We start from the raw sequence: 25,469 nt of genomic DNA on the forward strand, positions 1-25,469 counted from the left end.
CCCACATAGTCTCTTAAAGTAGACATTCACATGCAAATCTAACCAAGATCAACACTTAATTGTAACAAGAAATTATGTTGTTAGAGCTGAATTTGAACTTACATTGCTGAGAACGACCTTTTGTTGTTTGGCATGCTGTAAAGCATTGGCATCAACTGGAATTTGGTAGCTCTTTGCCTTAATTTTATCCCAGGCAGCTGTATAGTTTTTCTTTGGATAGAAAAAGGAAGACATTATCAACATGTTCACATTCATCTTAAACTTTCATACTTGTGAAAAGGTTTTATTTTTACTCACATTGCTGAAAAACAACTTAAAGTCGTGGCATCTAGCATAATCATGGGTATCCAGAACAGTGGTGTACATGTGCTTCTCCTTATGGTATGCCTCCCTGTAGTTCAGCTGGAAAGGAGAGTTTAAGGTTAAGGTTATTTTTCTTTCCTGAACACCATTTATGAGGATTTTCAAAACCTTTCTAACTTACATCACTGGCCCAGGTGTGACCCAGGACAGCAGTCACATACTCGGGTGTGTCGGTCACAATGGAGTAGTTGTTAAACTCTTTCTTCGCATCAGCTCTGTATTTAAGCTGGAATATATCACATAGACCAATTAATACATTTTTTCTTTCTGAAATAGGCTTGAATTAACTATTTAACATGAAAGTGAGTGCATCTACTCACATCGCTCTGCAGCTCGTAGGACTTCTTGGCCCGAATAATCTCTGGAGTGTCCCAAACATAGCAGCCGATGCCCTTCATCCAGTTCAGGTCATCCTTGTAGAACACCTATTGAATGACATTGGTAACATGTGAAAGACTGTATGTTCTTCCACCTTCGAGACATACTTACATTTTTCAGACCAGCACAATGTTGCTTATTCTGTATATTTAAGTGGCCAACAACCAGGGTGTCAGAAAATTACATTTCATTAAGTTTAACACTTTTAACCACTATTTTGTAAATATAAGACCTGCATGAATTAAAAAAAAAAATGTTGTGAATTTCCTTCCTAGGTTTATAAACCCTTTTTAATTTACCTAAGTTAAATAAAACGTTATCAACCTAAGCTTTATAACAACTAGGTTTTAGCAAACTATTAAAATCAGTTTTAAAGCCAAACCTTATGAGCTGCTAGTGGATAAAATAACAACAACATTTGTATTCTAAATTGCCCAGATATACAATAAACCAAAATTTGGCTTATTATATCTATTATAAATGTATTATAAATTGTATTGTATTATGAATGAAGTCATGCACAGAGATGATGTCAATTAACATTTAGGATGTTTTATGGGATGTTTCGATGCATTTTAGACTTTTAAAAGGCCTAAGAGAATTTAAATGAAGACTTTTTAAGATGTAACAAAATCCCTGAGTAATGGTGTAAAGATGTCACCTTCTCCATAGAATCATTGGGTAGAGATATGAATCAAAAAGACTTTGGCAACACACCAAAAAGAAATTAATCAAATTAATCAATAATAATTCAATCAATATAAAAATACATCTATGCTGAATTTTCCATAATTCTAATTTCAAAAAGTTAATGTGACACGAGTTTGAACAATGATCGAATCTTCACACAGAAAGATGACGTACATCGCTGAGAATCTCGTTGGTCTTCCGGGCCCGGATGGCGTCCTCCTGCTCTGGATGGCAAGTCCACTGGTGTAGGTGGGTGCGGTAGAGGATGTCGCTCAACATGTCCTGGCACCGCTTAGCTACCTGGTTAGCAATGATGTCAGATGGGAGGTGGATCTTGGTCTTGGTTTGGTGGTAGTCCTTCTGGTAGATCCTCTGTTAAGACAAACATTATTGGAATACAATGAATCAAGCCCCAGACTCAGTCAAATCACAACTGAAAGAAAACTATATTTAAACAGCACGTTATCAATGAGGAAAGATAAACTAACCTACATTCCTATATTGGGCCATTGATCTTTATTATAAAGTTAACAACAAAGACATTTTCAATTACAAATTATAGTGCCTTGCAATGGTTCTAGACTTTGACTGAGCCACTCTAACACATGAATATGCTTTGTTCTACACTATTCTGTAGCTCTGGCTGTATGTTTACGATTGTTGTCCTGGTGGAAGGTGAACCTCCACAGTCTAAAGCCTTCAGCAGCGACTAATAGTTTTTCTTCTAGGAATCCCCTGTATTTAGCTTCATCCATCTTCCCATAAACCCTGGCCAACTCCTACTGAAGGAAAGCATCCCCCCCGCAGGATCCTGCCACCACGTTTCACATTTAAAAACCTCTTAAGCATTTACAGAACATAGCAATTTTTCTGAAATTAAACATAAACAAGTGGACTTATTTTTAGCAATTAGGAGAAATGTGAGGGCAATCTCTTTCACTAGATTTCATTCAGGAGTGCCTGAGTAAAGGAGACATAAAATAAATCTAGTTTTCCTCCACTGATAACTATACTTTACACTGTAACTCTTTTATATATAGCCATGATTTAAACATGGATATAAATATATACATACAAACTGTAGTTTTTGTTACTTGGAATACTTCTATCTTATTATGCAGGTTGTGTTTGCCTAACGTTTACTTACAAATCTTCAAGCCTTTTAGGTTGTGTGTGTTGCAAAGATATAATAAATGCAATATTGCAGACATCTTACCAGTCCCTTATTCTTCTCCTGCTGGCCACAGCGCACCACCTCAGGGAAGTCCACAAGGGTTCCAGCCATGTAGTGGCCCTTGGCTTTCTCATGAGAATCCTTGTACTTAACCTGACATCCAAAAATAATAAAGTATCAATTTTATTTACATGCAGCCAGAAAAAAACACACAATCACATGAAGTTTTACCTTCCAAGCACCTGTAATAAAAATAAATAAAGATAAATGGTAAAAACTTACATCGCTGGCAATCTCCCTGCCCTTCTTGCCACTGAGCAGCGGGATGTATTCATGGTTCAAGCTGTAGCTTGTAGCTTTAGTATTGTCCCATTGTGATTTGTAAAGTTTCTAAAATGATTAAAGAAGCTATAGTCAAAAAAAATGTGAAGAACGGTAAAGCTGGGTAAAGAAACAACTCAGTCTGCTATTACACATTACCTCACTGATAGTCTTGGCCATTTCTCTGCTGTGTGCCAGTTGGGGAGTATCCTCTGAGCCGATGTAATGACCTTTTTCTGCATTGAAAGTCTCTTTATATTTCAGCTGTTGGGAAAGAAAAAATGTGAAATGTACATTTATTTATTTATTGACAAAATGTAATTTCTTAAATGTATCATTGAAAGTGCTCGACTACGTACGTCACTGAGGTTGGCGGCGTTTATTTTTGCCAAGACGATCTCGGGACGATCCACAATCAGGCTGAATTTTCCAAAGCATTCTTGGGCGTTCTTCTTGTACAGTCTCTGCAGATAAAATGACAACATCAAGATAAACCACCATAAGGCAATAGCTCATGCAAAAGCCAAACACTAGATGCAATGATAGAACCATACATCATTGAGTATTTCCTGGGCCTTCTTGACTTTGACGTGATCAACAGAGTCAGCCGCCATCCAGCCGCAGCCACGGATCCATTCCAGATCAGCCCTGTAGACGTTCTGCAGGTGGAAAAAAAACATAATTTGTTTGGAATAAAGTTTCAACACTTTACTGAATACATACAAAAGCTCAAAGCTCATTAACTCACATCACTCTGGAGGTCATAAATCTTTCTGGCCTGAACCACATCATTGGAGTCTGGCAGACAAGTCCACTGGTGCAGATGAGTCCTGTAGTTGAAGTCATTCACTTGCTGCTGGCATTTCTTGGCCAGCTCGAGATTCAGCATGTCCACTGGGAGGTGGAACTTTGTCTTAGACTTGTTAAAGTCCTTCTTGTACAGAGCATCACTGGCAATCTTGGCTGAGTTTATAGCCAGCATGATGAGAGGATCATCCTGCACACTCAGGGCTCCAATGTGGTGGCCAACCTGCTTGCGGTATCCCTCTAGATACTTGTGCTACAGGATAGACAAAACATTCTTAGTCCCATCTTTGTGTTTGCAAAATAAGAGATAACAGTACTGCATGCTTTTAAGAGCTCAGTTTTAGCACAACTGTCTCGATAGTAGGAGTCTATAGCAGGAAAATTTGAAACATAACGTCAGACGATAAATCTAAAAATAGTGATAATTGGCCTTTTTAAGGTGGGTTCAATCTTTAATTGACTGTCATGTTTTAAATCTGAAAAAACAAGTAGACAACTTATTCAACAGGTCTCAGAAATAAAATATCTTGCTGTCATTTTGGAATTCCCATTTAACAATTGAGAAGCACTACGAGATGTAAAGCAGAGCTGCGAAGGTAAGCAGCAGCCGCAGCCGCAGCTATCATATACTGAAGATGTTCAGTATATTATATACTCAAGTGATTAAGATCTAGGACAGGAAGCCTTTTAGATTACATCACAATCATGTTTTCTAAAAACTAAACATGATGAATTTTGAAAATGTATTATATTCTCAAACTCTTTAAAAATGCTTAAATTAGTGATATCCTAAAAAATTTATATATAAAAAATAGCAACAAACTAAACACAGTATTATAAAATAGTCTTATTTTTGTATAAAAGGGATCTGTAAATGTTTTGAGTCCAGAAAAATAAAAAGAATTTTGTCTGTTTGCCATAGTAGAGGAATACAATTTCCTAAATTTCTTGAGTTGAATGTTTTACATTTTTCTAGGTTTAGACTTTTGTTTTGTCTTTTTTCAGCAACAAGAACAGACTGAGGACATCAGAGTGTCTTCAGTCAGAGGCTTCTTCAGATCTGCTGTAAGACGGAGCGCTACAGGAGATCCTTCCTGCCCACAGCCATCAGCATCTACAACGGCTCTTTGAAGAAACCTTCATAATATGAGCTATAACAACATTTAATTTCTCTTTGGGATGAATAAAGTATTTCTGAATTGAATTGAACTCATATGGGTCTCTCTCATCAAAGATTCATGTTTTAGTTTGTCAGGTTTAAGAAAACAGGTCACTGGCTGGTAATAACAAAACATGTGTAGTACCTAGTGTATTAAGCACTTCTTTTTTAAAAGCGCTGATTGTATCACCGCTTGTGCTGACAAGAAATTAGTTTTTTACTATTTTTGAATTGCGATGTGGGCTGAACAACATCATTCTGAGGGCCACAAATGGCTCCTGTGCCTCACTTACATGATCCAACTGGGTCACCTGATTTACATGATCACACTACTCGAGTGCTTCATGCCAGTGATTCAGGAACCAGAGGGGAATTGAGTGGGAACTGTAAAGTAGCTTTGTGTAAATCTTCTCTTGAACAAACAGCCTGCTCTCTATGAGGGGTCAACATGTGGACCTTCTGACCATCAGAACGTAACTAGACTCTGACCGGCAACATTTATGATTAAAACTTGACCAGATATAGTCATGACTCATCAACACCATTCTATATTTAATTTAATAGAACTGTGTTTTATTATTTATTACTTTATTCTGTATTGTCAGACCTTAATGAGCGTTATGGTTTTTAGTTGTTTTGTATTTGCATTTTAAACTTGATTTATATTGTTTATGCTTGCATGTAACCAAACAGCCAGATAGGAACAGGAATCACATAGCATAGGCTGTAAATGCAGAGTTGTACAGATAACACTTATCTCTTTACAAAAAACTCCCACTACTCACCTTACTCTGTACTTTAGTTGTAATGATGCACTGTTTAATTGGTACAGCATCTCCAGGCATGAAGAATCCAGTGGCTTTCACTTTGTCCCATGCTTCAGTGTATAGTTTCTACATGAAATAAAGAAAGCAAAATTAAAAGAAATCTCCAGACTGGTCCAAGGTAAAGGATTCTTTAATTGAAAAATGTGACAACTCTTACCGGGTGAATGTTTTTAGCGACCTCTCTGGCCGTGGCAAGACCAGGAGTGTCTACCAAAGTGTACTTAGTCTTGTCCTGGTGCCAAGCCTCACGGTATTTGGCCTGAGTAGGAAAAAAAAAACATTCAGTTATTTACAACATGATTAATGGGATACTGCAACATCTCCGCAAAGTTATAGTCAAGCATTCAAAAAAAAAAAAAAAATTGTATTACCTCGTTTAAGACCTCAGCAGCATTCTTGGCACAGGCCATGTCAACTCTATCAGCAGGAACTGTGAACTTTTGCTCATCTAGCTTGACACGGTAGCCTCTCTGTGGAAAAAAGTAATGCCAAAAAAAATAAATATTACTTTTAGTATTCCGTTTTGTACTGTAACATTCAAAATGTAATATTTTAAGTGGTTTGAGAATGGTTAAGTGTCAAACTTACATCAGCAAGAATCTTCTGTGCATGCTTCACCTTTACAACATCTACACACTCATGCGGTATCCATCCACAGCCTCTTATCCACTCCATGTCAGCTTTGTATACAGACTAGAGGGGAAACGGAGACAGATTCATTTTATATTTAATCAATCCAGGTAACAATCAGATGACAAATGGACACTTTCCAAGTGCATTCCCGTTAACGTACATCACTCTGGAGATCATAAGCTTTTCTGGCCTGAACTACATCATTGGAGTCTGGCAGGCAAGTCCACTGATGCAAATAAGTCCTGTAGTTGAAGTCATTAACTTGGGTCTGGCATTTCTTGGCAAGCTCGAGTGTCAGCATGTCTACTGGCAGATTGAACTTGGTCTTGGACTTGTTGAAGTCTTTCTTGTACAGAGCATCGCTGGCGATCTTTGCTGAGTTCAGTGCCAGCATGATAAGAGGATCGTCCTGGACGCAGCGGGCACCGATGTGGTGACCAACCTGCTTGCGGTATCCTGTCTTGTACTTGTACTAATAGGAAAAAAAAAAAAATGGGTTAAAGAACATTCAGCAAGTCCATTACAGATTTATGTGATGATTTTCTTCCCCCTTACATCACTTATGATGTCCCTGGAAGCTTTAGCTTTCAGCACAGCTATGGCATCCTCCTTGATGTGAAAGGCTTTAGACTTTTGGTTATCCCATGCTTGTGTGTACAGTTTCTGCACAGAACAAAAAGAACAATTAAAAAAATAGAAGTTGATGGTAGAGATATCCATTTACACCTAAGATATCACTTTCAAACCAGGAGGCATTTCAATATAATCAGAACAGGTATGTTATTTTTATATTGAGAACTTAATGCGAACTTACATTGCTGATGGTGATAGCATTGGCCTTGGCCAGCTCATAAGGAGGAATGTCAGGTGGGATGTGAATGACGAGCTTTTCTTTGTCCCACACTTCCCTATATTTTCTCTATTAAAGGAAAAAAAGGCATTATTATTTCTCATTTGCACAAATATTTGTAAGAGTTTTCATTTTAATCTGATAAACCTCTTGTTCAGACATGAATACTCACATCACTGAGGTTGTCAGCATTTTGCTTTGATAGGACGATAGCTGGGAGGTCAACAACACTGGTGAACTTGACGGTGCTTGGGTGCTGGCGGTAGAGTCTTTCATTGAGAACAGTCTGGGCATTTTTTACTTTAACGACATCTAGACAGTCCTGAGGTGACCAGCCGCACCCTCTCAGCCACTCCAGATCCGCTTTGTAAACAGCCTAAAAAAACAATACATTTGTAGATATGGTTGGTTGATTTTCTTTTATTTTATAAGTTGGACTAATTATACTGCATGATATTAATAAACAGAAATAATGACATAGAGTACAAGTATGCAGTTCTTACTATTACTACAACTGCTATTAAAACACTAAAAGATAATATAATAATTAATTAATAATGGCATTTTTATAGCTGTTATGAATAATAAAGGACAATAAAAAAAATTAAACTGTATAAATTATACAGTTAGACCTAGGTTGATTTATACAATAATAATAATAATGATTTTACATGCTTTCTTGCCCTGTCATGCCCAGCTAGGAAGTACACATGAAACAATAAATGTTAGTTTTAATCCCTCTAAATATAATTATTATGGCTGAATTGGTTATGTTTGACATTGCTAGATGTACTCACATCACTTTGTAGGTCATAGATCTTCCTGGCCTGGACCACATCATTGGAGTCGGGCAAGCATGTCCACTGGTGAAGATGAGTTCTGTAGTTGAAGTCATTCACTTGCTGCTGGCATTTCTTAGCCAGTTCAATGGTCAGCATGTCCACTGGGAGGTGGTACTTGGTCTTGGTCTTATTAAAGTCTTTCTTATAGATATTGTCACTGGAGATCTTGGCTACATGAGCAGCCAGCATGATCAGTGGGTCATCTTTAACGCTCAGAGCACCAATATGATGGCCGCACTGCTTGCGGAAACCAGCCTTGTATTTGTACTACAAAGAAAAATATTTCCACAAGTTTTGTTTTACATAAAATTATTTACATTTATTATCAGCAAAGGATTAATAAGATGGGGAGTATGAAAATGTTTGAGAAGGGATACAAACTTACATCGCTGACAATATCACGGGATGCTTTGGCTGCAACAACAGAAACTGCATCTTTGGGAAGGACGTAGCCCTTGTTGATGGCGTCCACAAAACCTTCACGATAATATTTCTGTGAAAGAAACAAAAAGCAATAATGCTGCAAGGGTGTACTCTTCCGTTTGTCCTATAGACCAGCATTTAAAAAAATAGAACAGCATTTATTTAATATACATAAAAATCTACTTATCGGACTAAATAGTTATTTAATTATAAGAAAGCCACTGCATTACCAGACTGGTGTTGAGTTTATTCTGCTTGGCCAGAAGGATCTCTAGAGTGTCAGGTAAGATGTGGAGGTTGATCTTGTCCTTCTCCCAGGCCTCAGTGTATGCTTTCTATAAACAAATTAAATGAAATATACTTAGGATAAAGCATTACATTAAAACCTTGTTTTCCCAATTAAGTCATTTTGATATGTGCCAAGAGCTCACCAAAATGCCCTGAAAGTAGCAATTAATAAATGTAGCTTTTTATACCTTGTTCATAATCTGGGCATTAGCTTGAGCCAGAGCATATGGCATATCTGATGTCTTGGCAGTGAACTTGAATTTGCTGGGATGCTGCCGGTACTTCCTGTCGCTCAGGATCTCTGCTGCTTTCTTGGCTTTCTCCACATCTAGTGACCCAATTGGCACCCATCCCATTCCCTTGATCCATTCCATGTCAGCCTTGTACACAGCCTGTGAGTGGGTTGTAAAAAGAAGATTTGGACTGCCAGACAAATAATAAATATGAATAAAGAATTGCAATGCACATGTATTCCAAAAGATAAGTGAATTCAGCCCCCCAGTGTCAATCCTTTGCAGAACCACTTTTTTCTGCAACTATAGCAGCAAGTCTGTTGGGGTATGTCTCTACCAGCGTTGTTTATCTACAGACTGAATTGCAAAATAGCTAAAGCTACGTCAGATCATATGGAGAGCAACTGCAAACAACTATGAAGTCTTGACTAAACTATATTCAAGTCTGGCTGGAAGTTCAGTAGAAATGAAACAATTATGGGTTTTAATGATTACTGGGATCAAACTTCTTAAGGTTAGTAATACCGATTTAAAAATCAATGTATTTATACTGACATTCAATTACTTAAAGGTGGATGCACATTATATAAAATCATAAAGCATGCGTTGAAGTTTGTGGTTCAAACATGAAAATATATCAAAATGATCAGTATTTTGCAAGGATCTGTAACATAACAGGTTTTCTGTACTCACATCACTTTGTAAGTCGTAAGCCTTTCTGGCCTGGACCACGTCATTGGAGTCTGGGAGACAGGTCCAGTTGTGGAGATGAGTTCTGTAGTTGAAATTATTGACTTGGATCTGGCATTTTTTGGCCAGTTCAAGATTCAGCATGTCCACTGGGAGGTGGAACTTGGTCTTGGACTTGTTAAAGTCCTTCTTGTACAAAATATCACTGGCAATCTTGGCTGAGTTCAGAGCCAGCATGAGCAGAGGATCATCCTGACAACTGAGTGCTCCAATGTGGTGACCAACCTGCTTGCGGTATCCTGTCTTGTATTTATACTTTGCAGAGAAAGAAAATTAAATCAAAGTTAATATTTTAAGCAAAAGCACATGTGAGACTGAAAATAAAGAAAGCATTGAGTTATATGTTACATACATCACTTATGATTTCTCTTCCGTGTTTAGCAGCAACAATAGAAACAGCATCTGCCTTCATGTCGTAGCCTTTTCTGAACATATCCTCGACAGCTTCTCTGTAATTTTTCTGAAAAGGAATGGAAATGGAGATTGCAACGGGACCGAGCAAAGCTAGATCAGGCAAACATAGGTCCGACATACCCTGCTGATGTTGTAGGCATTGGCTTTGGAAAGCAGCAGTTCAGGAAGGTCTGGGGTCACATGGGTCTTTATTTTGTCTGCTTCCCATGCAGCAATGTAGCTTTTCTGTTGAGAGGAAAAAAAACAAAGAGGTAAGCCAAGAAGCTCCTTTGCAAATAATCGGAATAGCAAAATTCCAATGTGCACTTCTGTACCTTATTGATGGTCTCAGCATTTGTTTTGGCTAAGACCATGGGCATGGCAGTCATATCAGTTTTGTATTTAAATGTGTCTGGTTTCTGCCTGTAAAGACGGTCGTTGAGTATTTTAGCAGCATTCTTGGCTTTCACCACATCCAGGGAACCAATCGGTATCCACCCTACACCTACAACTTCGTCCAAATCAGCTTTATATACAGCCTGAGCAAGACAGTTTGAGTATTAGAAAGTACATGAAAACAGTTGCATGGCATAGTAAACTGAATATGTGAAAAGGGTGCTCACATCACTCTGAAGATTATAAGCTTTCCTGGCCTGCACCACGTCATTGGAGTCTGGCAGACACGTCCACTGGTGCAGGTGAGTCCTGTAATTGAAGTCGTTGACTTGGATCTGGCATTTTTTGGCGAGCTCGAGATTCAGCATGTCCACTGGCAAGTGAAACTTGGTCTTGGACTTATTGAAGTCCTTCTTGTACAGAACGTCACTGGCAATCTTGGCTGAGTTCAGAGCCAGCATAATAAGAGGGTCGTCCTGGACGCAGCGAGCACCAATGTGGTGACCAACCTGCTTCCTGTATCCTGTCTTGTACTTGTACTGATGGGATCAGAAAAAAAAAGTTTACCATGGAACCACAACTTAAATATTATTTGAATATTAGTCAACTAAATGTACACAGATTACAGTCTGTGGGACTCACATCACTGACGATATCCCTGGAGGCTTTAGCAGCCTTGACAGAAACTGCATCCTGAGGAAGGAAGTATCCCTTCTTGATGGTCTCCTCAAAACCTTGTCTGTATAGTTTCTGGAGAAAAAAAAGGAAAATTAGTGAAGGTTTTTGAAACATAGAACAAGCCTACAGTGGCCAGTAACACTTCACTTATCTCGTTGATACAGTGATACGTTTATTATGAATGAAACACATTATGTGCTGTCCTGTGGTTCTGTTATGGCCATGTGTGACATATTATTGAAATGGAAGACTGCTGTCCACCCAAACCTAATGACTTTTTTGTTGTTCTATTCACAGTCAAAGTGACAAATTTATTAGGACTGCTGTTCCTTTCTTACATGTTTCAGATCTTCAGTTTAGAGATAGGCTTGCTGTTTTTTATTTGTAAAAAAATATATACAGACCTTGCTCATGTTTATGGCATTTTGTTGAGAGAGGACAATCTCAGGAGTGTCAGGATTGATGTGCAGCTTGGTCTTTTCATTCTCCCATGCCTCAACATAGAGGCGCTAGCAACACACCACACAAAAATAGCATTTTTGTCAGACAAAACGAGACAAAAAATTGTTCTAAAATCCACATGAAGGTTAGTTTTACCTTGTTCATTGTTAGTGCGTTGTTCTTTGCCAGCACAATATTCATGGCATCAATGGGGCTGGTGAATTTTACTGTGCTGGGGTGCTGGCGGTACTGCCTTTCACTTAAAACCTCTGCAGCCTTTTTGGCTTTCTCCACATCCAGTGAACCAATGGGGACCCAGCCCAGGCCCTGCAGCCACTTCAGGTCTGCTTTGTAAACGGCCTGAAAAGCACAGCAAGCTATATTTGTATGATTTTTGTAATGAAATAAGATACATGTATTTAAAAAAAAAGTGCCACATACATCACTCTGTAGGTCAGATGCAAGTCTGGCTTGGACCACGTCATTGGAGTCTGGAAGACAGGTCCACTGGTGCAGGCGAGTCCTGTAGTTGAAGTCATTGACTTGTTTCTGGCATTTCTTGGCCAGTTCAAGATTCAGCATGTCCACAGGCAGGTTGAACTTGGTCTTGGACTTGTTGAAGTCCTTCTTGTACAGAGCATCACTGGCGATCTTGGCTGAGTTCAGAGCCAGCATGAGGAGAGGATCATCCTGGATGCTGCGGGCACCGATGTGGTGACCGACCTGCTGACGATAGCCTGTCTTGTACTTGTACTGGACAGAAAGATAAACAGTATTATAGTTACATTCAAACACTGTAACCAGGGTAAAGCAATAAGTAGATACTAAAAATAAAATGGTTGCATTCAATATATGTCGAACATTTACCCAAATGTTCTGTCAATATTAAATCTTTTCAGACACATAAATATATTTAAATGACTTGTCAGTTAAGCATCACTTACATCGCTGGCAATGTCTCTGGATGCTTTGGCTGCAATGATAGAAATGGCATCACCGCGCAGGTCGTAGCCCTTCTTCTTGGCATCTTCATTTGCTTGTTTGTAGTTTTTCTGAGAACATACGCAGATATAGTACATGTTTTTACAACTACAAGTGAAGCAGAAACTTGTTTGCATCATCCATTTAGTCTGAACTTACCACGCTATAGTTGACATTGTTTGCTTTTGCCAGAAGAATATCCATGGCATCAGGCATGACATGGATATTTGTCTTCTCAGTCTCCCAGGCTTCGATGTAAGCTTTCTGTGGTTACAGAAACCAATAACATAAAATACCAATAAAAAGTGAATCTTGCATAACATGCCAAACATACTTCTCATCATTTTCATCAATAGCAGGTGGAAGGGTTTGGTTTCTTACCTTGTTCATAACCTGAGCGTTGGCTTTTGCAAGCGCCAAGGGCATATCCTCTGTAGTGCTCTTGAATCTGTAGTTGCTCGGATGTTGCCTATACTTCCTTTCACTCAGGACCTCACCAGCTTTCTTCACCTTCTCAACATCTAGTGAACCTATTGGCACCCATCCAATGCCCTGCAACAATCTCAGATCCTCCTTATACACAGCCTGAACAAAAAACAGAAATCAAGATTGAGCAGTGATGATATGATAAACAATGCAAAGTATGAATTGAAAACAATATTATCTCACTACAGAAAAAAGTAGAGACTCATGCTTACATCACTCTGTAGGTCATATGCATGCCTGGCCTGGACCACGTCGTTGGAGTCTGGAAGACAGGTCCACTGGTGCAGGCGAGTCCTGTAGTTGAAGTCATTGACTTGTATCTGGCATTTCTTGGCCAGTTCAAGATTCAGCATGTCCACAGGCAGGTTGAACTTGGTCTTGGACTTGTTAAAGTCTTTCTTGTACAGAACATCACTGGCGATCTTGGCTGAGTTCAGAGCCAGCATGAGCAGAGGGTCGTCCTGGACGCTGCGGGCACCAATGTGGTGACCAACCTGCTTGCGGTATCCTGTCTTGTACTTGTACTAGCAGAAAGTAGTATAAAAGAATTATTAACATATATGATGATACATTGAGAGCAATAGATCATAACTGATTGCTGATGACAGTTTACATCACTGGCAATGTCCCTTGATGTTTTGGCTGCGATGATGGATATGGCATCACCACGCAAGTCGTAGCCCTTCTTCTTAGCGTCTTCATTGGCCTTTTTGTAGTTTTTCTGAAAATAATCCAAACATATCCTATTGAAATTAACTCTGCCAATTTTTATTATTTAAACTGTGAAGGGAAAGGATTTTAAATCTAAAGCATTTGACTATTAGATTAAGTTTACGTTTGTGATCAAATGCATACTTACCAAGCTGTAATGATAACTGTTTGCTTTAGCAAGAACGACATCCATGGCATCTGGCATTACGTGGATCTTTGTCTTATCATTGTCCCAGGCTTCAATGTAAGCTTTCTGCAGATGTTGGGAAATATGTGAGGGTAAGTTATGTTGCAAGCCCAGTCAGACACTTTTATGAAATGATAAGTCATTTGTCCTGAGTTAAAAACAATTCATAGCACTTGATGATGACGCACCTTGTTAATAACTTGAGCATTAGCCTTAGCCAGCACCATTGGCATGTCCTCTGTAGTACTTTTGAATCTAAAGTTGCTCGGGTGCTGACGATATTTATTTTCACTCAGTATCTCACCAGCTTTCTTCACCTTCTCAACATCCAGTGAACCTATAGGCACCCATCCAATGCCCTGCATCAATCTCAGATCCTCCTTATACACAGCCTGAACAAAAAACAGAAATCAGGATTGAGCAGTGTGTATGAATTTAAAACAATATTATCACACTACAGGATGAATGCAGAGATTCATACTTACATCACTCTGTAGGTCATATGTATGCCTGGCCTGGACCACGTCGTTGGAGTCTGGAAGACAGGTCCACTGGTGCAGGCGAGTCCTGTAGTTGAAATCATTGACTTGGATCTGGCATTTCTTGGCCAGTTCGAGATTCAACATGTCCACAGGCAGGTGGAACTTGGTCTTGGACTTGTTGAAATCCTTCTTGTACAGAACATCACTGGCGATCTTGGCTGAGTTCAGAGCCAGCATGAGCAGAGGGTCGTCTTGGATGCTGCGGGCACCGATATGGTGACCAACCTGCTTGCGGTATCCAGTCTTGTACTTGTACTGCAAATAAAGAACAAAACTTACTAAAACATCACATATCTAAAAATAATTGGTTTACTAATACTGACATCCTTTTGGATTGTAGTTCCAACCAGTGTCAATAAGCATTAGTAGCACATTCATTTATTTTTTAGATTTTCTGATTCATTTATTATCAATCTACCAGCAGTGAATGATAATTAAATTATCTTACATCACTCGCAATATCCCTGGAGGCTCTTGCTGCAATAATGGAAATGGCATCATTTCGGAGGTCATATCCCTTCTTCTTTGCCTCTTCATTTGCCTGCTTGTAAATTTTCTACATGAACAAACAAAAAAACATGTCTGTAAGTAACTCCTTAAAACATTAAAGTATGATACCTCAAACTTTAGACGATAATGTTCTAATTGTACATAATAGATCTCACCTCGCTGTAGATGACTTTGTTTGCTTTGGCCAGAAGAATATCCATGGCATCAGGCATGACATGGATGCTGGTCTTATCTTTTTCCCAGGCTTCAGTGTAAGATGTCTGCAAAGATTTAAGATTAAGGTTTAATCATAACTGAAAAAGGAACGTTTCAAAAAGAAATTCACTTCAAAATTGAACGTAAACTTAGCAGAATGGTGATGTGGCTTAGCTCGGATTAGCTTAATGCAATTCAATTCCTGTTCAAGCAAGCTAGTAGGAGCATTAAAAGTAAAATAATTAATAAATTAAAAGCTACTAACTTAAAAAGTGAAACAAAACTTGAAATAATGTGTCAAAACACACACGGTTCCTTTAGGCAGATGATGCATGCATTTTTTAAGATATAGAAATTTTCTTCGAAGACAGTTTTGTAAATGAAGAGACATTAAATTTATAATTAAGTTTATCATACCAACATATAAAATAAAATAAAAAAAACAGACAACATAAAATATTTCGTTTTCATTTTCTGTAAAATAGATAATACATTTTAAACAATATCCTTGCCACTTCTTTGTCTGCATCAGATGCTGTTATCCATCTTCCCAATGGTGGCTAAAACAGTACAGGCAAAATATATTGCTTTATACCTTGTTAATGATCTGAGCATTAGCCTTAGCTAGCGCCATTGGCATGTCCTCTGTAGTGCATTTGAATTTGTAGTTGCTTGGGTGTTGACGATACTTTTTCTCACTCAGGACCTCACCAGCTTTCTTCACCTTCTCCACATCCAGTGAACCTATAGGCACCCATCCGATACCCTGCATAATCTTCTGATCTTCCTTGTACACAGCCTGAGAAAAACGTTTACTATGATTAAGATTATCATCAAATATCCAGAAAATTGTACAAAACAAATACAAATTCATACTTACGTCACTCTGCAAGTTGTATGCATGCCTGGCCTGGACAACATCATTTGCATCTGGCAGGCACGTCCAGTTGTGCAGGCGTGTAATATAATTAGCATGGGTGACCTGAATCTGGTTTTTCTTGGCCAGTTCAAAGGCCAGCATGTCCACGGGGAGGTTGAACTTGGTCTTGGACTTATTGAAGTCCTTCTTGTACAGAGCATCACTGGCAATCCTGGCTGAGTTCAGAGCTAGCATGAGCAGAGGGTCATCCTGGATGCTGAGGGCACCAATGTGGTGACCAACCTGCTTCCTGTATCCTGTCTTATACTTGTACTGTGCAGGAAATTTACAGAGGCTCTGGTTTTAGTTTCTAAACTCTAGTAATGGACTAAAACAGAAAGTCTATTTGGCAGATATAAACACAAACACTTACATCGCTAGCAATAATAGTCGAGGCTTTGGCAGCCTGAATTGCAATGGCATCAGCACGAAGGTTATGGCCCTTCTTCTTGGCTAGCTCATTGTCCAGTTTGTATATTTTCTGCAAAGAGAAAGAGAGAATCCATAATTTTACTAAGGATCGCATATCTTTGTATTTGTATATCTGGTCAGAATGCATCTATTGCATATAGTCAAAAATGAAATAAGATGTGTAGTAAATTAGGTTAATATATTATACCTCACTATAGTTTTTCTTGTTATCCCTGGCTAGAACGACATCCATTGCATCTGGCATAATATGGATTGAAGTCTTGTCTTTATCCCAAGCTTTTGTGTAGGATTTCTCAAAGAAAAAGACAGAAAACAGTAAATAGCTGGCTTTCAAAAAGATTCTGTCAATTTATGAAAAGTGCTGAAGAGTACCTTATCCATGATTTGGTTGTTGGCAGTGGCCAGAACCAGGTCCATAGAGTGCATGTCCTTAGTGAATTTGAAGTTGCTGGGATGCTTTCTGTATAGTTTTTCATTTAAAACCTGCCCAGCTGTTTTCGCCTTCTCAACATCAAGTGAACCAATAGGAACCCATCCTATTCCCTTAATGTAGTTCTCATACTCCTTCTTGTACTCGTTCTGGTGTTAAAAATACACATAAGAATTGATTGTATAACAGTAACGTACAATTACAGAGTACAGTTTAAACATGTAAGCACAAATGAATATATATAATGTCTTTCCACATACATCACTGGCAATAAACTGCATGTTACGAGCAAGCTCCAGGCCCATGGCATCAGGAAGGAGAGCATTAGTGTGCTGGATCTGCCTGTATCCAGTCATGGTCTGGGCAGTTGAGGCCTGCTTGGCATGAACCACACTCAACATGTCCACCGGAGTGTGATACTTCAGCTTGGCCTTGTGGTAGTCCTTCTTGTAAACTTTGTCGCTCTGTATCTTAGCCACCTCCATGTAGTGAACCAGTAGAGGATCATCCCGAAGACTGCGGAAGCCAACATGGTGGCCTCTGGCCTTCTCATAAGCCAACTTGTACTTGTACTGTGACAGTGAAAACACACTTTCTTATTCACACAGCCCACACAGACATATTATATATGCAATTTTAATTTATAGAGATATGTTTTGACAACTTACATTACTGACAATAGTTGTACCAGACTTGGCAGCCACAATGGGAATGGCGTCAGCTTTGAGGTTGTAACCTTTATTGGCCATCTCCACAACTCCGGCTTTATACAGTTTCTGTAAAAATACAATTCAAGTAAGGTAAGGGTAGAGATAAACTATACTCAGGTAAAATAAATAACATTAAACATTCAAGGTCTTTTTAAAGAGTTCTCCTACATTGCTCATAGTCAGTGCATTAGCCTTTGCCAGGACAATCTCAGGTGAATCTGGCATGACGTGGACTTTCAGTTTGTCTTTCTCCCATGCTGCAGTGTATGCTTTCTGTAAACAAAAAAATTAGAAAAACAAAACAAATAAATGATTATTATTTAGGAAAATATTATGTGACCAATTCTATTGGCCTGAACTTTAGAGTAGAGTAAAAAAAAAAAAGAGACCTTGTTCATGATCTGGTTATTGACAGTAGCCAGAGCCACATCCATGGAATCCATTAATTTGCTGTACTTGAAGTTAGACGGGTGAGTACGGTACTTCTTCTCGCTGAGGATCTCACCGCCAACCTTCGCTGTTTCAACTGAAAGTGAACCAATGGGGACCCATCCAATACCTTTAATGTAGTTGTTCCATTCAGCCTTGTAGTTCCACTGCAAACAAACACAACCTTGTCAGAAGTCCTAATTCCTCAGTGGCAAAGGCTTTAATAAATAAGTGAAGGAACGTAAACCCAACACACTAAGCATGTCTGGATTGCAAACTCACATCACTAGAATTCAAATTCATTGTACGAGCAAGCTCCAGGCCCATGGCATCAGGAAGGAGAGCATTAGTGTGCTGGATCTGCCTGTATCCAGTCATGGTCTGGGCAGCTGAGGCCTGCTTGGCATGAACCACACTCAACATGTCCACCGGAGTGTGATACTTCAGCTTGGCCTTGTGGTAGTCCTTCTTGTAAACCTTGTCGCTCTGTATCTTAGCCACCTCCATGTAGTGAACCAGTAGAGGATCATCCCGAAGGCTGCGGAAGCCAACATGGTGGCCTCTGGCCTTCTCATAAGCCAACTTGTACTTGTACTGTAATAATAGAGAGAGACTTGTTAATAATGTATGAAAGCTTGTAGGAAACCACATTTCTGATCTGGCAAACCAATTTGTTTCTTACTTACATTACTGGCAATAGTAGTACCAGACTTGGCAGCCACAATTGGAATTGCATCAGCTTTGAGATTGTAGCCTTTATTGGCCATCTCCACAACACCGGCTTTATACAGTTTCTAGGAAAAAGAATGCAAATTAATATGCGATTCACACAGAATTGCACAAAAAAAAAAAGTTATTATTTATCTAGCATGTATTTGATATTATTTTACATCAATTTGCTGTGCTAATGAAGGACTTACATTGCTCATGGTCAGAGCGTTTGCCTTGGCCAGGACAATTTCAGGAGAATCTGGCATAATGTGGATGGTCAATTTGTCTTTTTCCCAAGCAGAGGTGTACGCTTTCTAAACATTCAAAACAAATAAATAAAAAACACATTTTAGAAAAAGCTTACCACCTAAGTCTTGTCATACCATAGATTTCAGACATGTCGTACCTTGTTCATGATCTGGTTGTTTGCAGTAGCCAGGGCCAAGTCCATGGAGTCCATCAGTTTGCTAAATTTGAAGCCGGATGGGTGCTGTCTGTACTTCCTTTCATTCTGGATCTCACCGCCAACTTTAGCAGTCTCAACTGCGAGAGACCCAATTGGTACCCATCCAATACCTCTGATGTAGTTGTTCCATTCAGATTTGTAATTAACCTAAAAACAACAAAACAGCTAATAACACTCATCTGTTTTGAAATTTAAAACTGTATATCTTAGGAATAAATCCCCCATTTAACTCTCACTGATACTAACATCACTGGACAGAACATTCATATTTCTGCACAGCTGAAGGTGCATGTTGTCAGGTAGAAGCAGGTGGCTGTGAGGAATCTTTCTATATCCAGTCATTGTCTGAGCAGCAGAGGCCTGCTTGGCCTGGACCACACTCAGCATGTCCACTGGGGTGTGATACTTCAGCTTGGCCTTGTGGTAGTCCTTCTTGTAGTTCTTGTCACTCTGCATCTTTGCCACTTCCATGTAATGGACCAGCAGAGGATCATCCTGGAGGCTGCGGACCCCAACATGGTGTCCTCTGGCCTTCTCATATTCTTTCTTGTACTGAACCTAAATGAAAAAGTTACATGTAAAGTTTTATTAAAGCATTTTAGAAGAATCTGACTATTGTTACAATATAATTATTATGTATATACATAAAATATATACATTGCTGGCAATATGTCTGCCCTGCTTGGCATGGAGAATAGGAATAGCATCAGGCCTCATGTCATATCCCTTGGCAATATCTTCCAGCCACTGGTGCTTATAGTGACTCTGTAAAAATAAACAGCGTTAGCACAATGTACAAACAGAACTCTGGTAAAACGCATAACGTTACCTAATAAATTTAGTCAAAACTGCACACTAAATATCCAAATACACCAAATTCTGTATGGTTACAGACTCAAATTTTCTAAGTTCTCAATGGATGGATGGATGGATGGAGGGATGGATGGATGGAAATGCACATATTTTTCCATACTTTCCAACTATGGAAAATATATAAAACAAATCTCATACTTTTCAAGATGGTGTAGGAAGCCTGTGAATAGAAAATTGTTCAGTTCTCTAACCTCGCTGATGGTTTGGGCGCTGAATTTAGCCTGGAGGAACTCTGGGCTGTCAGCTGGCAGATGATACGTATGCATGAATTTTTCACCAGATGCCTTGTATGCAATCTACATGGAGAAAAAAATAAGATTCTTTAAAAATGGTTCCTTTGTTAATGTTTTGGAAGAACTGACATAAGTATGAATGGTTCATACTTGGTCCATTTGCTTTGTGTTGGCTAAAGCCAGAGACATGTTCATGTCATCAGTCTTGCTAGTGAACTTGAAGGAGCTGGGATGCTGGCGGTAGCCTCTATCATCTAATGCAGCTCTGGCAGATTTGGCTTTCTCAACATCCAAAGAACCGATTGGTACCCAGCCAGTACCTTTAAAGTAGTTGTTGTATTCTGATTTGTAGACATTCTGTGGATAAACAAATATGACAACACATAGGAGCATAATATGTGATATACCATGCTAGCAACAGCATACAATGTTATATTGATGAGAACATACATCGCTCTGAATCTCCATCATGTTGCGACAGCGCTGCAGGTGCATGTTATCAGGAAGAAGGAGGAAGCTGTGAGGGATTTTCTTGTATCCAGTCATTGTCTGAACAGCAGAAGACTGCTTGGCATGAATCACACTCAGCATGTCCACTGGGGTGTGGTACTTCAGCTTGGCCTTGTGGTAGTCCTTTTTGTAGTTCTTGTCACTCTGAATTTTTGCCACTTGCATGTAATGGACCAAAAGAGGGTCGTCCTGAAGACTGCGGAAGCCAACATGATGGCCTTTGGCCTTCTCATAAGCCAGCTTATATTTGTACTGTAAAAAATAATGTATTGATTAATGTTACTGAACATCCTAATAGTTAAATCACGTGAGCATTATCAGATCTTACATTACTGGCGATGTCTCTTGAAGATTTGGCAGCCAAAACGGGAATAGCGTCTTCCTTGACGTGATGTCCCTTGAGGATATCTTGGCGATGTGCATAGGTGTAATAGTTCTATGGAAATATATAGAATATTACCAACATAGTCACACATTCATTTCTGGAAGTTGGGTTGTGGATTAAAAATGCTGACACTGACCTGGCTAATGTTCACAGCATTGTACCTGGCTTGAATCAGTTCAGGGGTATCAGATGGAAGATGGTAAGTGTGCATGATCTTCTCTCCACTGGCTTTATATTCTCTCTGCATTGTTATAAATGAAGAGTTTGGTTTATGCTCATCTTACAAAAAAAATAATCACTGAGAAAAATGAATAGATGAGATTTCCTGCTCCTTACCTCATTCAGTATCTTGGCATTGGTTTTAGCCAGCTCCATGTTCATGGAGTCCGTGACGCTGGTGAATTTGATGGTGGAAGGGTGCTGCCTGTACTTTCTCTCATCTAAAGCTGCTGCTGCCGCCTTGGCTTTTTCTACATCCAGGGAACCAATTGGAACCCAACCAGTTCCTTTCACTGAAGTTTCGTAATCCATTTTATAATTGTTCTGCAAAACACAAGAAAAGAAAGAATTGTTGGATGGTCAAAGAATAATATTTCAGTAGATGTTAGAAAACAAGTATTTCTGGAAGAAACAATTTAAACTTACATCACTGGCGTTATAGTTCATGGTGCGAGCAAGCTGAAGATTCATTGCATCAGGCAAGAGAAAATAATTGTGATGGTGCTGCTTGTAGCCAGCAAATGTCTGCACTGCTGTGGCATGTTTAGCATGAACCAGACTCAACATGTCCACTGGAGTGTGATATTTCAGTTTGACCTTGTGGTAGTCCTTCTTGTAAACCTTGTCGCTCTGGCTCTTAGCCACCTGCATGTAGTGAACAAGCAGAGGATCATCCTGGAGGCTGCGGAAGCCAACATGGTGGCCCCTGGCCTTCTCATAGGCCTTTTTGTACTGCACCTGGGTGTACAAGCATAAACTAGATTGTAGGCACAAAAACAGAACATAAAGTGTATGGTATGTTAAATCACTCTTTAGCATACTTACGTTGCTGACAGCATGCATGGCTGCTTTAGCAGCAACAATCGGAATAGCATCGGGCTTCAAGTCATAACCTTTAGCTATCAGCTCCTCCCAGGCATACTTGTAGAAGTTCTGAAATTTCAATTTTGACAACTTAAGGTGAAAAAACATCTATAATGACAAAAGCAAGGACATTTTTCATATTTCTACACTGTTACACTTTGTGCATATCAATAGAGATCAAACAATTGTTTTTTTTTTTGTAGTTACGTATGTAAGGACACTATCTGATAATGTTTCTTTTAATTCTAAGAAATGATTATAAAAACATAGCTCAGAAATGAAGTATTAACTTATACTGCAGGATTTTACAACATACAAAGAGCAAGAAATTTTATTAGTACTTATTATGGCGCTTAGGTGAATCGTGAGACATTCTGAAGCAACTGGGATGCATTTGAGTTGCAAAACATTCAGCTTTGTGTATTTGATGGCTGTACTGCAGATGTGCTGAGGGTGGGGATAACTAATAGCATTCATAATTTTTAGCTGGAGTAGCACCAGAAAACATAATTCGGCCTTGAGAATCATCCCAATAAAACAGAACAATTAGGCTGTGTGTAACAGCTTGGCTCGAAATGATTGCTGAAGATCTTTAATAATGAAATCCAGCCATTCCAGTCAGACACTTCAATGTGTGACCTAATTTCCCTGAAATACACTCGGTGTTTGTTTTGCTGCAGAAGTACAGAATACAAGTAAACACCTTTCAATGAGGCTTTTGATTAGAAACATTGCCATATGTGTGATGTCTCCATAGGGATTATCTTTTTTGGAGGGTTAATTTTATCTTGATAAATAATGATTTGGGGGAAAAGAAATAGAAAACATTACCGTGACATGTTTTATGTTATAGACTATATCTTAAGTGAGTCTAATTAATTTTACAATAAACTCTGACTATTATCATTATTACCACAATTCAACTTAGATTTTTACAGCAAATGTTGACTGGATTAACAAGAAGAAAATTGGTTTATTTCATTTTAAAAGGACTCCAATCGCCTTTTAGCAAGAATGTCCTGGGTTTAAAAATCAGGCTGAGGTCTTATCGGGGGAAGTTTCCACATTCTCCCTGGAGCACAGTCCAAAAACTGTGGGAGGATAGTTTTAGGATACTTTTAGGAGTGTGTGGATGGTTGTTTGTCCTGACTATCACTGTGTTGCCCTGTGAAATATTGGTAACTTGTGTACCCCGACTCTTGACAAATGAGTGCTGGAGGAAGGCACGAGACCCCTAATTACCATACAAGGTCAGCCGGGTATAGACATGGATTGAAGAATGGATGGATAGATGGATGTATTTGAATAAGCCACCTTGCTGATGTGACCTGTCCAGGGTGCGCCCCGCCTCCTGCCGATAGACTGCTGGAGATAGGCACCCGCTCCCCCGTGACACACAATGGAAGAAATGAGTATAGAAAATGATTAACTGACCTTGCTGATGTTGTAGGCATTGCACTTGGCTTGGAGGAACTCTGGGGTATCAGGAGGCAGAGAGTACTTTTGATGGATCTCCTCAAGACCTCTCTTGTAGAACAGCTGTGAGGAGAAAAGGCCGTAAACACACACGCACACACATTAGAACCAATTACATTGAATCTAAAACAAAAACTATCCATTTAAAGAAATATTTTAAAAAGTGTAAAAATAATTCAGAGCTTCATGGAGAGTGGACTTACATCACTCCTCTGAAGCTGGTTGACTTTAGCCTGCAGCATTATGGGATGATCATCTATCGATGTGAATGGGATCGTATCTGGGTGCTGTCTGTATTTTCTCTGAAGGACATGAGGACACGGATGTATTACGTAAAAATCTTTCACCAGGTATCAAATACGATTGGTGAGAGAACAGGAACACGATGCCGTTTGCTCACACACACCTCATTGAGAATCTCAGCAGCTTTCTTTGCCTTTTCTACATCCATGGAGCCATATGGGACCCATGGGGATCCTTTAACATAGCTGTTGTACTCAGCCTTATACTCATTCTTTGGTGAAGAAAACAAAACAAAAGCAAAAAATTAAGCACATCAGTAAAGAGCAACAGAAGAAGAATAACAAAACACAATCTTTCATGTAAAATCTGTCTGCTTACATCACTCTGGATGCTGTTGGCTTTCTTGGCCAGGTCCAGCAGCACGCTGTCATGAGGAAGGAAGTAGTTGGGGTTGATCTTCCTGTAGCCAGCCATGCTAGCAATTGCCTGGGACTTCTTAGCCATGGTGACTGATATCATATCAAGTGGTGTATGGTACTTGGTCTTGATTTTTTCATAGTTCTTCTTATATTCACGCTGTGGATAAATCAGTCAGATTTTTTTCAAGTATGTTCTCTTTTATCACCGATAATAAACTCTAATTTATCAATTTTAAACGAATGACTTACATCACTCTGGATTTTGGCCACATGAACTGAATGCAGAATCTTGGGATCGTCATTAATACTGAGGGCCCCAATCATCTGTCCCCTGTTCTTTTCATACTCCTTTTTGTACTTAACCTGCAGGGACAAAAAAAAGAAGCATGGCAAAAAAATAATAATAAAATTAATATAAACAAAACAACTAGTCCATCAGAAAAAAATTTCAGATTGACAAAAAGCAGAAACTTATGAGGGCTGACGCTGTAGCATACTTACGTCGCTGACAATGTTTGTGTGAGCACGGGCAGCAAGGATTGGGATGGCGTCACCCTTAATTTCGAACTTCTTTGCTTTAGATTTCTCCCAGTCATACTTATAACAACTCTGCAAGGAGAATACACAGCCATTCATGAAACTAAACAATTAATCAAGGTAAAAAGTGATTAATTGTAGAGATTGGTAGAAATGACTTACGTCACTCAGGTTAAAGGCGTTAACTCTGGACTGAATGAAGAAGGGATAGTCTGGGGGGAGATTACACTTGAACTTTGTTTGCTCAAACTTTGCCTTGTAGTTCAACTGCAAGAGAAAAATGTTCAAATTAAAACCCTCTCACAGTCCTGCTCTGTTCAGCTTAGTCCCGTCACTAGAGGGCAGTAGTGCACTG

General features: G+C 39.1%; 1 protein-coding gene across 1 annotated transcript in view; it reads right to left on the minus strand.

Moving 5' to 3' along the window:
• neb (nebulin) overlaps positions 1 to 25,469 on the minus strand; it is a 71,251-nt gene that overhangs the window by 34,179 nt on the left and 11,603 nt on the right. The window contains exons 15-86 of the mRNA XM_047370512.1: positions 25,277 to 25,381; positions 25,079 to 25,186; positions 24,827 to 24,940; positions 24,537 to 24,734; positions 24,322 to 24,429; positions 24,119 to 24,217; positions 23,874 to 23,978; positions 22,401 to 22,508; positions 22,002 to 22,313; positions 21,693 to 21,899; positions 21,493 to 21,597; positions 21,300 to 21,407; positions 20,912 to 21,223; positions 20,612 to 20,818; positions 20,420 to 20,524; positions 20,013 to 20,120; positions 19,602 to 19,913; positions 19,296 to 19,502; positions 19,099 to 19,203; positions 18,865 to 18,972; positions 18,461 to 18,772; positions 18,139 to 18,345; positions 17,918 to 18,022; positions 17,708 to 17,815; positions 17,300 to 17,611; positions 16,982 to 17,188; positions 16,797 to 16,901; positions 16,551 to 16,658; positions 16,139 to 16,450; positions 15,854 to 16,057; positions 15,219 to 15,323; positions 15,002 to 15,109; positions 14,497 to 14,808; positions 14,200 to 14,403; positions 13,973 to 14,077; positions 13,727 to 13,834; positions 13,326 to 13,637; positions 13,009 to 13,212; positions 12,787 to 12,891; positions 12,591 to 12,698; positions 12,088 to 12,399; positions 11,803 to 12,006; positions 11,610 to 11,714; positions 11,170 to 11,277; positions 10,755 to 11,066; positions 10,467 to 10,670; positions 10,273 to 10,377; positions 10,091 to 10,198; positions 9,682 to 9,993; positions 8,944 to 9,147; positions 8,698 to 8,802; positions 8,430 to 8,537; positions 8,000 to 8,311; positions 7,375 to 7,578; positions 7,167 to 7,271; positions 6,908 to 7,015; positions 6,513 to 6,824; positions 6,308 to 6,412; positions 6,091 to 6,189; positions 5,877 to 5,978; positions 5,678 to 5,785; positions 3,675 to 3,986; positions 3,481 to 3,585; positions 3,286 to 3,390; positions 3,086 to 3,190; positions 2,888 to 2,995; positions 2,648 to 2,758; positions 1,606 to 1,803; positions 684 to 788; positions 485 to 589; positions 298 to 402; positions 103 to 210 (exon numbers count right to left, since the gene is read on the minus strand). Of these exons, the coding sequence (XP_047226468.1) occupies positions 103 to 210; positions 298 to 402; positions 485 to 589; positions 684 to 788; positions 1,606 to 1,803; positions 2,648 to 2,758; positions 2,888 to 2,995; positions 3,086 to 3,190; positions 3,286 to 3,390; positions 3,481 to 3,585; positions 3,675 to 3,986; positions 5,678 to 5,785; positions 5,877 to 5,978; positions 6,091 to 6,189; positions 6,308 to 6,412; positions 6,513 to 6,824; positions 6,908 to 7,015; positions 7,167 to 7,271; positions 7,375 to 7,578; positions 8,000 to 8,311; positions 8,430 to 8,537; positions 8,698 to 8,802; positions 8,944 to 9,147; positions 9,682 to 9,993; positions 10,091 to 10,198; positions 10,273 to 10,377; positions 10,467 to 10,670; positions 10,755 to 11,066; positions 11,170 to 11,277; positions 11,610 to 11,714; positions 11,803 to 12,006; positions 12,088 to 12,399; positions 12,591 to 12,698; positions 12,787 to 12,891; positions 13,009 to 13,212; positions 13,326 to 13,637; positions 13,727 to 13,834; positions 13,973 to 14,077; positions 14,200 to 14,403; positions 14,497 to 14,808; positions 15,002 to 15,109; positions 15,219 to 15,323; positions 15,854 to 16,057; positions 16,139 to 16,450; positions 16,551 to 16,658; positions 16,797 to 16,901; positions 16,982 to 17,188; positions 17,300 to 17,611; positions 17,708 to 17,815; positions 17,918 to 18,022; positions 18,139 to 18,345; positions 18,461 to 18,772; positions 18,865 to 18,972; positions 19,099 to 19,203; positions 19,296 to 19,502; positions 19,602 to 19,913; positions 20,013 to 20,120; positions 20,420 to 20,524; positions 20,612 to 20,818; positions 20,912 to 21,223; positions 21,300 to 21,407; positions 21,493 to 21,597; positions 21,693 to 21,899; positions 22,002 to 22,313; positions 22,401 to 22,508; positions 23,874 to 23,978; positions 24,119 to 24,217; positions 24,322 to 24,429; positions 24,537 to 24,734; positions 24,827 to 24,940; positions 25,079 to 25,186; positions 25,277 to 25,381 (11,901 nt within the window). The remainder of the gene's footprint in view (positions 1 to 102; positions 211 to 297; positions 403 to 484; positions 590 to 683; positions 789 to 1,605; positions 1,804 to 2,647; positions 2,759 to 2,887; positions 2,996 to 3,085; positions 3,191 to 3,285; positions 3,391 to 3,480; positions 3,586 to 3,674; positions 3,987 to 5,677; positions 5,786 to 5,876; positions 5,979 to 6,090; positions 6,190 to 6,307; positions 6,413 to 6,512; positions 6,825 to 6,907; positions 7,016 to 7,166; positions 7,272 to 7,374; positions 7,579 to 7,999; positions 8,312 to 8,429; positions 8,538 to 8,697; positions 8,803 to 8,943; positions 9,148 to 9,681; positions 9,994 to 10,090; positions 10,199 to 10,272; positions 10,378 to 10,466; positions 10,671 to 10,754; positions 11,067 to 11,169; positions 11,278 to 11,609; positions 11,715 to 11,802; positions 12,007 to 12,087; positions 12,400 to 12,590; positions 12,699 to 12,786; positions 12,892 to 13,008; positions 13,213 to 13,325; positions 13,638 to 13,726; positions 13,835 to 13,972; positions 14,078 to 14,199; positions 14,404 to 14,496; positions 14,809 to 15,001; positions 15,110 to 15,218; positions 15,324 to 15,853; positions 16,058 to 16,138; positions 16,451 to 16,550; positions 16,659 to 16,796; positions 16,902 to 16,981; positions 17,189 to 17,299; positions 17,612 to 17,707; positions 17,816 to 17,917; positions 18,023 to 18,138; positions 18,346 to 18,460; positions 18,773 to 18,864; positions 18,973 to 19,098; positions 19,204 to 19,295; positions 19,503 to 19,601; positions 19,914 to 20,012; positions 20,121 to 20,419; positions 20,525 to 20,611; positions 20,819 to 20,911; positions 21,224 to 21,299; positions 21,408 to 21,492; positions 21,598 to 21,692; positions 21,900 to 22,001; positions 22,314 to 22,400; positions 22,509 to 23,873; positions 23,979 to 24,118; positions 24,218 to 24,321; positions 24,430 to 24,536; positions 24,735 to 24,826; positions 24,941 to 25,078; positions 25,187 to 25,276; positions 25,382 to 25,469) is intronic.

This window comes from Girardinichthys multiradiatus, chromosome 7, assembly GCF_021462225.1.
Source record: "Girardinichthys multiradiatus isolate DD_20200921_A chromosome 7, DD_fGirMul_XY1, whole genome shotgun sequence".
Lineage (NCBI taxonomy): Eukaryota > Metazoa > Chordata > Actinopteri > Cyprinodontiformes > Goodeidae > Girardinichthys > Girardinichthys multiradiatus.